The sequence below is a fragment of the Schistocerca gregaria genome, chromosome 1 (assembly GCF_023897955.1).
Source record: "Schistocerca gregaria isolate iqSchGreg1 chromosome 1, iqSchGreg1.2, whole genome shotgun sequence".
NCBI classification, from domain to species: Eukaryota; Metazoa; Arthropoda; class Insecta; order Orthoptera; family Acrididae; genus Schistocerca; species Schistocerca gregaria.
Genome location: NC_064920.1, coordinates 190,930,729 through 190,942,397, shown reverse-complemented (window position 1 = coordinate 190,942,397; position 11,669 = coordinate 190,930,729). Strand labels below are relative to the sequence as shown.

Sequence of the window (11,669 nt, the reverse complement as noted above, 5' to 3'; positions counted from 1 at the left end):
TATTCACTTCTGTCCGTTCACAACACCTCGTTCCTTTTCACTTGCAGGGTTAATAAATGTATATCTTCATTACATCAGCAGCAGAAACCTTGTGGTCAGTTCATCCACGGCTACTGCGTTACAGGGGAGCAGATACTGATATGAATGTGTCTTGCGATACTTACCGAGGTCGTCACGTTGCCACTTGTAATCTAAGCCCTGCGTCACGCTGTCAAGTATTTCGATTTCCTGAATTTCGCCATCCCTGGATCAAAAGTGCAAAACTCGGCCCCTGGCACTTAGCGGACCGGTATATAAGGCCGTGTGGTCGCGTTACGGGGCATCTACTCTCCAGACACCGACAGTCGAACATGATGAGACAGGCCGTTCTGGTGCTGTCGCTCGCTGCGTGCGTGTTGGGTGAGTGGCGTCGCTGCAGGACATATTTTTATCTCTGTTTTACGATGCCAGAGCACGCAGCCATTCCTACAGCTTCTGCTGCTCTGCTCGTGTCTCGAGCTAACGTAGGGAAATGATGAAACAACCGAAATAATGTTTTCGCAGTATACAACCTAAGTTTTCTTTTACTTGATCCTGTTCTCCTTTTTTACCTACCTTTTGTAAGAGAATAATCTACGTAATTTTATGTTCTAGGATAAGAAGTGTTCCGTGTATATTTGAGCAGCAAACGCAATATAAAGTCTTTAGCGTAGTGGACATCTACGGTCCTCTCAAAGACTTACATACCGCTTTTATGTAACACATTGGGAAGTTAATCCCACCTCAAAATGTTTCACATTTTGATCATAATTAACGAATTGAAAAATTATTACACACTGATTTACTCACTTCATAAGCAGAACGTCAGTACCATGTGGGCCAATTCTAGATTTAGCAGAAAACGAGAAGTTCAGTGGGACAGTATCCCAATGAGAGAGTTCTTAATGGTGCCAAACGAAGAAACTTCTATTAAAGCTAATAACTGCTGAGGCAGAAGATCCCTGCGGCAGTGACCACACACCTGGTGGTAGTCCAAACACAATTTAGTATGTACTTGTACTACGCTTAGTGTCGACAGTTACATTCAAAGAACGATTCAGTCGGACAGTACATCAGCTACAGTAAACCACAAAAATTTTAGACAGCTTTGGCCAAGAAATGTTGATATGAATAGTGAGACGGTATTCTCACCTGGCCAAACTGATGGCTCGGCGGCGAATGAAGACTAGGTTCCTTTGTGGAGTGATTTGAGATTTCTCAAGCAGCGTGACACCAGTTGCTTTACAGCAGTGGTGTACGGGACACTTATCGTGATGACTTTAGCCGTACGATCTCCACAGTATCGCAAAGTGTGATAAGTAGGTGAAATGCTAGTTTGATGACGTTGAGGAAACGCAAACTCTTTCGGCGGTGCAGTACTGTTATCCAGAAACGTTTGGTATTTTAATCATAGGAGAATACGCAACCTTCCATTCTGAGCGAATCTGTCGCCGATTGTATTGATGTCAATTAAGCAAACTAAAATTTTTCAAATTATTTTCTTGATTTCCTTTTCCATAAAGGAAATAATATTTTAGATTAAATAATGAGAATATCTGTTCGGTTGAATTTAAATTAATTCGAAAACAAGAACGGAGAAAATGGGGAAAAACAAGACCGGCGAATGTATAATATGCCTTAAAACTTTTATATTTGTTGTAAGAACTATGAAATATTAAAATGGAGAAAAAGTATGTAATGAACAACTAAGGCAACATCATGTTATTTATTTATTTGTGGCTATGTACCAAGAAGCAAGGAAAATACCACACAATTCTCGATTTAGGATAAGGCTTCTGTAGTGTTAAAGTGATAGAATTAGTTGTAAGGCACATTTCCAACTTGAAGAGCGTTTATACTTATTTGTGTTTATTCATGAGAGTTGGTCGATGCCCACAGGTCACTGAGAGTGGTTTTAATTCTGTTTCAGCGGCTGAGCTGCCAGTCCGCCGTATTCCACACAGCGGACCCCACAGGAAGTTTGGCCTGAAGCACGGTCGCATCACCGGTGGCTCAGATGCCTCCCTAGGTAAGTCGCCCCTTCATGTCGTGACGCGTACTCCATAAATACCGGCGAGCGATGTGGCGCATTTTGTGGCACATTGGACTCACCTCTCCGTCCAGTTATACAGATTTAGGCTTTCCGCGATTTCTCTGAATCCATTCAGGAGAATGCTCCTTTCAAAAGGAACATCCGATTTACTTCCTCATCCTTGATACATTCCGTGCTTGCCTCCGTCTCCAATGATATTAATGTGGATGAGACCTTAGACTGCAATCTTCTTTCCTGTCCGTCTTCTTAGGTGACAAGTCATCAGCCATCAACCCCAACACATGTTATATAGTTATGCACTGGGATAAACACTCGTAATATGCGTTTCTTTTTGTCTTCTGAGTCGTGTGGTCTGCTTCCTTAGGACTTCCTCTGCCACGGCAGCCTTTTCATATATACTTCAGTCTTTGCTATCGAAGTACTTATCACCATGATATTCATAGTAAGGAAAATTTTGAGGAGGAATTAAAGTTCAGGGAGAAGAAATAAAAAGTTTGAGGTTTTCCTGTGACATGGCCATTCTGACAGAGACAGGAGAGAGAAACGACGTCTTACAGAAGGACAGAATCACAAGCATTCGGCCTGTATGCTGGTGATGGGATCAAGTCTTTTACTGCCGGTATTGTTGACGTTGGTTCCTGGTAGTGGTAGAGGCGCTGAGGCGGCTTTCTCTGTGTGTGCAGGCCAGTTCCCGTACCAGGTGTCCCTGCAGTGGGTGCAGCTCGGGCTGGCGTCCCACACGTGTGGCGGCTCCATCGTGAGCGCCAGCGCCGTCGTCACCGCAGGCCACTGCGCCGACCCCGCCTTCATCGGACACTACGAGGTGAGTAAGAGGCTGCCTAACGTTTATCAAAACGGAAGACAGTAAGTAATGACGAAATTATCATTAATGTAGTTAGGTAAATACAGTCCATCTCTGTCATGTACTGTCACGATGGGATAGCTCCTAATACCGTGTCGAGCCTCCCAGACGTAGTGCCGCAACTCAACGTGGCATGGACTGAGCAAGTCACTGGGAGTCCGTGCAGAAACTCTCTCTCATGTTGACTCTACAGGACTCCATAACGGCGAAAGTGTTGCCGATGTCGGACTTTGTGCACGAACTGACTTCTCGATTATGTTCCATAAATGTTCGATGGGATTCAAAACAGGCAATGTGGTTCGCCAGATCATTCGCTCCAGTTGTCCAAAGTATTCTTCAAAGTAATCACGAACAACTGCGGCCGATTGACAGGGCATATCGTTGTTTAGAAAGATGAAATCCATGAATTTTGCAAGCGATCACCAAGTAGCCGAACGTAACAATTTTCCGTCAGTAATCGGCTGAATTGGTTAGAACCCAGTCCATTCGGTGTAAACACAGGCAACACCATTACGGAGCCACCACCAGTTTTTCCAGTGTATTATTAACAACTTGGGTCTATGGCTTGGTGGTTCTCCGCCACACGCGAGACCTACCATCCCTCTTACTAACTGATGTGTCCAGGTCATAGTTTTCCGGTCGTCTAGGGCCATGCGCTGTGGGTGACAGCGTGCTGTTAGCAAAGGCGCTTGAGTGAGGCATCTGTTGCCATAGCCCGTTAGCGGATACCTCCCACATTGATTTCTCCGATTATTCCACACTGTGTTACGGGTCTGCTAGCACTGCAACTTGAAAGGTGGCTACACTGAGTCACAGCGCCAGAGATTGCACCAAAGATTATTATTCCGCCGCCTCCGCTGATGCAGTAGTAGTTCAGTGAATGTTGAGGGTAGTTGTTGGTCTGTTGGGCGAGAGAGTAGATGCTGTTCAGTTGGTGTAATGTATAGATGGAAGAAGTTGCAATTGGCAGAGTGTAGTTGAGATAGGAGATAGGCTTTTGATTTGTGAATCTGGTGTAATGGAAAATTTTCGTCAATATATAATGAGGTAGAAAGGTATTACAGTTTTCTTTAATGACAATGCCTCTTGCTCACAGGTACAGTCAACAAGGCATCTGGCTCGTGTTCATTTATTACACTTGTAATTCTGGTTTCTATGTGCAGTTCTTGTATTTCTGATTTTTCAATTAGTTCATTGTAAATGGTGTTTAAAATATTTTGTCGTATAGAGAAAGAACCGAGACAGATACATGTACGTTGAGTCACACTACCACACACAGAAGAGTTACACTTGTGCTTTGCTGTTTTGTAGCTTTTATAGTTGCAGGGGACTTAATTAATCAATTGTGTTAACGGAAACTCCTTGTCGTTCTTTATTTTTAATTTATGCAGTCAGATTGTGTGATAATAATAGTCAGGGCCAACCGGTTACGAGAGTTTGCAACCGTTCACACAGCTACTAAAATTATTGCATTTATTCATTAATATTTTTAATTAAGCCCCCATGCGAACTCTACGAAGACACCGGAGTTCTCGGTCATTAGTGAGAGGCATTGTTAGAAATTTTGTATTCAGAGCACATTATTGACCCTGTGTATCTGGGAATATTGAATTGCTTAAAGATTTCCGAAGTGGAACGTCCCATGTGTCTGACTCCATCTACGATTCCACGTTGAAAGTTTTTCAATTCTCATCGTGTGGCCCTCATCACGTCGGAAATCTTTTCATATGGATCAGATGAGTACAAATCAGACTGTGTAAGCGATGCTACATCTGTGCATCTCGGTATCCAATGACTTCTGTCATCTCAGTGTGCTTCACCCTTCACTGACAACTGTTGGAATCATTTTTGTATTGCCTATTGGGAATGGAGAAACTTGCTTTAGGTCTTTGGCTCGTGTGTTTCAGGCCGTGGCTGGTATCAACTCTCTGAACTCCAACGGCCAGAGGGTGGAAGTATCCCAGCAGGTAGTGCACCCAGACTACGCGGAAGTTGAGTAAGTGACAAAAATTCTATGTTAGGTGTGATCTAAAATTGTGTGGTATGAATACGTTTTAGCCTGTTATTCGTGGCGGTACTTTCATTAAGAATATGACTAACTGCTATAATGATGAGTTGGTCCTGACTACTCAGAAGCACCATGGAGTGGCATTTGAAAATGGGTTTCATTCTGCAGTGGAGTTTTTATTCTCCAGCACCAACGGAATGTTTCCCTGTCATTTTAACTTATAACAATCGTTAATAATGAATGTGTAGATTATCGCCCTGTCTTTTAGGTTACAGGACTCTGTTTCTGGTACACTGTATGACCATTAGTTACGTACTAATATGATATATGTACTCATGTCTGCAACAATGGTTTTTCAACTGACGACGGATGTTTAATTTGATTTGTCGTTTGTTCTACAGTAATGTCGCCATCAACGACATCGCCGTCTTCCTGCTGCAGTCCAGCTTTTCTCTGAGCGGCAACGTACAGGCCATCTCGCTGCCCACCGCTGGATCCGTCCCCAGTGGTAAGTCAATCACCTCTTCCGGCATGATGGCTATTTAAAAAAAATTGTGGCCTCTGGTATTGATCATTTTACTCGTTTCCTTATTTCCTCTTCTTATGCATTTCTAACCATCAACAGGAATCAGAATTTTTTGTCCTGCTAAAGCTGATTAAACTAAACGGAAACCCGTCATGCGATCACGTAGCGCACTACAGGAAGGTTTACGGTTGATGTTGCTTTTTTACAGCTGGTTCGACGGCGACTCTGTCCGGCTGGGGCAGCGTCAGCACGGGTATCATACCCAACTACCCCGACATCCTGCAGTGGGTCGACGTCAGCATCATCAGCAACAGCGAGTGCGCGCTGCTGCTGGGCAACAGCCCGCTCAACGATGAGAACATCTGCACCGGCCCCGTCAACGACGGCATCTCCGCCTGCTCGGTAAGTAGCAGACCACTGCAAGTCCCATGAACGGTCGTGAGCTAAGCGTGTTAACCCTTCAGCGTTACATTAGCTTTATACGTGCCTGTAACCTATTTTTGCAACATCATTTGAAACATCTGATACGTCAGTTGCGTAGGATAATTTATGGCGTGTCACGTTATATCTGTTTGTATCATGTGTACTTTGTAGATTAGGAGATCAAATTATAGTTACTCGGCTGAACATGCCGTTTTCTGTTCTGTGCACCGGAGAGTGTACGTATTTTGGTGCACTATTGGCCGTTTGTGACATCCGATACGTCAGTTCATTGGGCTAATTGATGCTCTTTAAATAATATATGTTTCTGTAATCAAATCGTACGTGATCGAGCGACTCAGTTGCCAAAAAGGACCACGAGCAGGTGAAAGCTGTAGTGCTTTGCGACGTAACAAACAAGAGCGTTTAACGACGGTGTTGGCAGCAGTGATGGAATGCGGTCAACAGGAGTCAACATTCTGTTATGTATGTTTACCTGCTCGTGCACCGAACCGTCAGTCCTTTTTGCCTGCTGGGCGTAAGTGAATGCCCCTAGCGATCTGGCCTTTCTACCTGCCAGGCCTACAAATATACCCATAAACGCAAAATGGTTAATATTTCTTATTCACATGGTGGTGGCACAGTGTTAATCTACCTTAGTAGGCGCCATAATTAGAACATGGTTTTGTTCACTGTTTCGCCTGAATACGCTAGTGTTTCAACAAGGGACTTCTTTGTCCTAATTCTGTGTAAAACGAATGATCAGTGTGTAGCAACCTTACAGACCACCTGCAATGTTGAAGTTTCACTCTCTCTGCAACATATGGACGCTCGGTGATCTATAAATGTGGAACAACTAATAATAAAGACGTTAGCAGTTATTGTACAGCATAATGTGTTGTAGAACGAGAGTCTGTGTGCTGACCACGTGGCTTGGTTTTCTGCAGGGAGACTCCGGCGGACCGCTGGCCCAGGACGGAGCCCTCATCGGAGTCGTGTCCTGGGGCATCGTGCCCTGCGGCTCTGCTGGAGCGCCTTCCGTCTTCACCAGGGTATCCGCTTTCTTGGACTTTGTCAACCAGTACGCCTGAACACGTCGTGCTGCAATTGTAATCTGATCTGAGACTCGAGTAATAAAAATACTCTAAAAATTTATCTGTGTTCTTCGTTATTGTTCGCCGTTTAATCCACAATTCTCCTAAGTTGTTGGTTGCAACCGGGATACACAACCGGTTTCATAATGAGCTTGCATAATTCAGTTTTACAGAAACTGCAAAATAGCATTACAATATTCTGTGCTGGCGTTTTCTTCCCGTCTCCATTCGTTTCAATTCACACTGCAAAACAAGTTTGGAGTGACTCATCTAAAATACATTTCTTATATGCACTAATGGCGGGGAACGCAGCCAGCAACAAAAACCTTTACAGAAGCTTTATTACATTGCCACGAGAGGTTTCTGGGACGTATACCCATTTTCAGGCAGGTACATATGTTTTCTGCAGTTGTAGCTTAACAGACGTTCTTATGCAGGGCAGAAGCAGATGACAGGCTTCTGTCGAACGTAATACAGTAGTATCACAAGGTTAGCCAGCCACAAACGGTTACGGTAATAAGGTAAAGCTTTTTTAAAACCTCCCTGTTCTCCATTAACAACACTTAATTGAATAGCAGCCCCGGAATTCAACAAGGTGTAGCGCGGATAAAATAAGACTAATACTTATTATGTATGTTGCACTTGGCACTGAAAGAGAAGCAACGAAATTGAATTTACGAATCGGAAGAGAAAGTTCTAATCTGTTTTACAAGGGCGTGCTGAAAAGTAATACATGCGAATATTTTATGTGAAAATCTTAGAACTCTATTAAAGAAAACAAACGTTATTAACACACTGCATCAACATTCTTAATGTCTACGTATTTATTTCTCACAGCATAGTCAAATTCCTCCCAACTAGAAATCGGTTTCTTGATGTCACCACTGTCAAATCTTTGTCTTTGTTGGCACAGTCACAACTGCGCCTTCCCTTGAATCACTTCATCGCTATTAAACCGAATTCATCGGAGGTGATCTTTCAGTTCTGAAAAGAGAAGAAAAACGGATGGGGTCAAGTCGGGAGCGTATGGGGGATGATCGATGTCAGTGAACCCAACACGATGGGTTGTTGCACATGTAGCTCGTGTGTGGTCTGGCATTGTCATGCTAAAGAAGGCGGGGGGGGGGGGGAGACTAGTGTGTAGATGAATGAATATTAATGATACTTGTTCTATTGAAAAAGCTTTAGGAGGTTTCACATAAATTTGGTGGGACTCCTGTTCAGCATGCCGAAAGCTTTTACCAGCCTGTAAACCGTAAGGCCAGAGGACAATGGAGTTGTTTTCATTCGAAAGAGCGATGTTTTTCGACCTTGGGAAGTGCGCGCGCAGCCCCTGGCTAGCGGTGATCCCCCCACAGCGCAGTAAGAAAGCACAGGCAGTGCTGAGTCAGAGACGGTGCAGGATGGAACTGTCGCGCCGCGGTTTTCGCGCCACGAATTTTTACGATTATAAAAAGGGTTTAAGTGCCGAAGAATGCCATTCTTCTTTGCTGCGTGTTTTTGGTGAATTTCCCCTTCTAGGGCCACAGACGGAAATTGGTTTCACGAGTTTTCGAGGGGTCGGCCGTCAATTGAAGATGAACCTCGTCCCGGTCGGCCAGCAACAGCTGTGACTCCTGAAAACATTGATGCTGTGAGGAAAATGATCAAAGAAGATCCACATCTTACATTTTGCGGCACTGAAGGGACTCGAAATATTGGATCCACCGCACCACAGACCATCGTTCATAGTCACTTAGGCCTTAATGAGTGAGAGAGCTGCCCATTGGGTGCCACATTTCCTGACAGAAAGCCAAAAGGAGGCGAGACTAGAGTGGTGTCGTTTCATGCTCGAAAAATTCAATGGAGGGAAGTCCCAAGACACCTACAATATCGTCAGAGGTGATGAAACGTGGATCTACCATTATGACCCTGAAACGAAGAGACAGTCTTCTGTGTGGTGCTTTCCAGGGGAGGAACCACCCACAAAAGTTCGACGAAGTCGGTGCTCTGGAAAGAAGATGGTGGCAACTTTTTTCACAAAGTCTGGCATCTCACCTCTGTAACCTTGCACACACGTCGTACGGTCAATGCTGAATGGTACGTGAATGATTGTCTTCCAAAAGTCATCGCCACATGGTAGTCACAGCATCCGAAGTCAAAGAGGGGGCACCTTCTGCTGCGTAACGACAATGCATCTGCGCACAGGTCTGCCAGAACGATTGACTTTCTGGAGAAGGAAAAAGTACGAGTTTACCCCATCCCCCCTATTCACCGGACCTGGCCCCCTTTGACATCGTTCTGTTCCCTAAGACAAAGGAAAAAATTCGAGGGCAGCGGATTTCATCAGATGAAGAGCCCATTGTAGCGTACGAGAGTGCATTAAGTGACATCCCAAAAGAAGCTTGGACTGACATATTTTCTAAGTGTTTTCAGAGAATGGAAAAATGTATTCATCCTAATGGAGAGTGTTTTGACAAGTTGTAAACGTTTTCTTGCAAATAAATTTTTTTCACACATTCTGCTAAAAACTTTCGGCATAGCCCTCGTAAATTATTGTCATGATAATCAACTGACACATAAATAATCAGTACACTATTTAAAACAATAGCAACACCATGAATGCAAACAGTATACAGAATTCACCTTATCTTATAAGTTCACACTGAAAGGAAACTTATTTTTCATATTTTACGAAAACACCGTTCGAAAGCAGAGAAACCAAAGAAATGCACATAACTTCGTTTCCGCACCGAAATGAAGCGTAATTTGAGTAAAATGTTTTCAAACATGTTAGGGAAAGAGGGAGTCGACGTTCAATTCTTCTTTTTCGTTTTTCATGCCGCAAACGGGTATGTGGGCTTTCCAACAGTGGCGTTTCTGACCCTATTGTAGGCACCGACCGAGCTGGGGTTTCCCTACCACTGTGTTCCCCACTGCTGATGTATGCCAGTCGTTCACCAGCAATGGATGTGTTCCGTGTACTGAATGGTGTTGGTGGTGGCAGTACCTAAGCTACTTGAGTTCTGTACACTGTGAGTAATGAAAATGATTAGAACAAGTGGGTGCTTAGAAAACATGATGAGTATACGAACTGGAGTGTTTGAATTCCGAACGAAGCAATTGCCGAGACCGTCTAAAAATGGCAAATGGCAGAATCTTTGCTTAACAGAAACGCTCTTGTACCTCTGACTAAACAGATGTGCAGATTAAGAATAGAATGTGTAACTGCAGGGAAATAGTGCACGAAGAAAGGGCAGAGCCTCTTTTCCAAGTTTTTAAATGGGAAATTCAAGATTTGAAAGATAGAAGTTTAGATTTGGTAGCCATGCCATCTTAGGCTTCTTGCTATTGTTCACTCGGCTACCCTCGTTGGAGGTTCGAGTCCTCCCTCGGGCATGGGTGTGTGTTGCCCTTGGCGTAAGTTAGTTTAAGTTAGGTTACATAGTGTGTGAGCCTATGAACCGATGACCTCAGTAGCTTGATCCCATAGGAACCTACCACAAATTTCCAGTTTGAGCGAAGACATTTGAGGGAAATTAACTGAAGGTAGTAGTTTTATTGAAAAGTGATAATGTTTCTGTTGCCGACAAAAGAGTACTAGTGTTCGGTTGCGTAAATCCTATGTCCAGGAAATCCAGTGGTTAATTGGAAGTGTACTTATGGGCGGGACAGGTTTCACTCTGGCCAAAATCTGTGGAAGCAAATACAAGAGTAACGGAGGCATACAGGCATACGGGAAAAGTCCGGCTGTGTCTCCGCATGTGTACTGGATTGGCACAACTGCCACTACATGGTGTTGATGAAGCGTGCATGTGAATAGTGGAGGAAATGTCCAGTGGAGGAAATTCACTGACTTAATGGCCAATTAAGGGATGGGAAATTCTAGTTTACCAATTAAACTTGGAACGATTTTATGTAGTGACTTAGAAACAGGCACACGGTCGAAGGATGGCATGGGAAACTAAAATTTTCAACAAATCGAAAGCAACTGAATGCATACTTTCTGCCTGCACGAGGATTGCTATACTTGAAATTAAAAAATATTCCACAGGCTTGCCTCTCCAAAAGACAAGAAAATGATACATAAGGAAAAACATTCATTCATTTACTGAAGTAATGTCGGAAAAAGAGATAAAAATAACAAAATAAAACATAAACAATAAGAAGGTAAAAATGAAAAATAAAGAAAACATTTGAACCTTCCTATGTAGTATTTCCATAGACAGTCCTGACCCTGAATACAATGTGATGGGATGTTCTTAGCACAAAACGGTCGCCAGAGTTTCCCCCACTGTAGCAGTTTCCTCTGGCTGTTGGAAACCATAGGACTAAAGCATTTGTGGTAGTGTAACACCACGTTGACGTCATGGGTCTCAAAGCACATGGTCAGCAAGCCCATGACAGCTGCAAATTTTTCAATAATATTGTTGCCATCTCCCGTGTAATGCAGTGGGAAGGCACAATAACTTATGGTAAATCACTGATGCCACAATGCAAGTCAAACTGTGTGAAGATACGCTTATGGTGACCGCCATAATTTAATTCAATAGTGAAACAATGTGAATCAGGGGGTAACGCTACATAAAACAGATGGCTGAGAGTACAACTAGTGTCCAGTCTGAGGAATTTTCTGGATATTAATCAATGTGATAATGCTACAGAAAAAATACCTTAATGGGACGAGACATATCACTCTGGCATCTATC

The 11,669-nt window shown here is 43.5% G+C and overlaps 1 protein-coding gene across 1 annotated transcript; it reads left to right on the top strand.

The window, feature by feature from the left end:
• Positions 1–325: 325 nt before the first annotated feature.
• Positions 326–7,042, top strand: LOC126336518 (trypsin alpha-like). The gene is made up of 7 exons (XM_050000303.1): positions 326–399; positions 1,949–2,047; positions 2,755–2,894; positions 4,841–4,929; positions 5,343–5,449; positions 5,676–5,869; positions 6,835–7,042. Exons 1-7 carry the CDS (start codon positions 351–353, stop codon positions 6,976–6,978), a joined length of 822 nt encoding a protein of 273 aa, XP_049856260.1. The 5' UTR covers positions 326–350; the 3' UTR covers positions 6,979–7,042.
• The last annotated feature ends 4,627 nt before the right edge of the window (positions 7,043–11,669 follow it).

Excerpts from the sequence above, each read along its gene's own strand:
- LOC126336518 (XM_050000303.1), top strand. The coding sequence starts at position 351 with ATGATGAGACAGGCCGTTCTGGTGCTGTCGCTCGCTGCGTGCGTGTTG. Across the intron at positions 2,895-4,840 it reads CCTTCATCGGACACTACGAG|GCCGTGGCTGGTATCAACTC; the intron begins GTGAGTAAGAGG and ends CGTGTGTTTCAG. Across the intron at positions 4,930-5,342 it reads CCAGACTACGCGGAAGTTGA|TAATGTCGCCATCAACGACA; the intron begins GTAAGTGACAAA and ends TTTGTTCTACAG.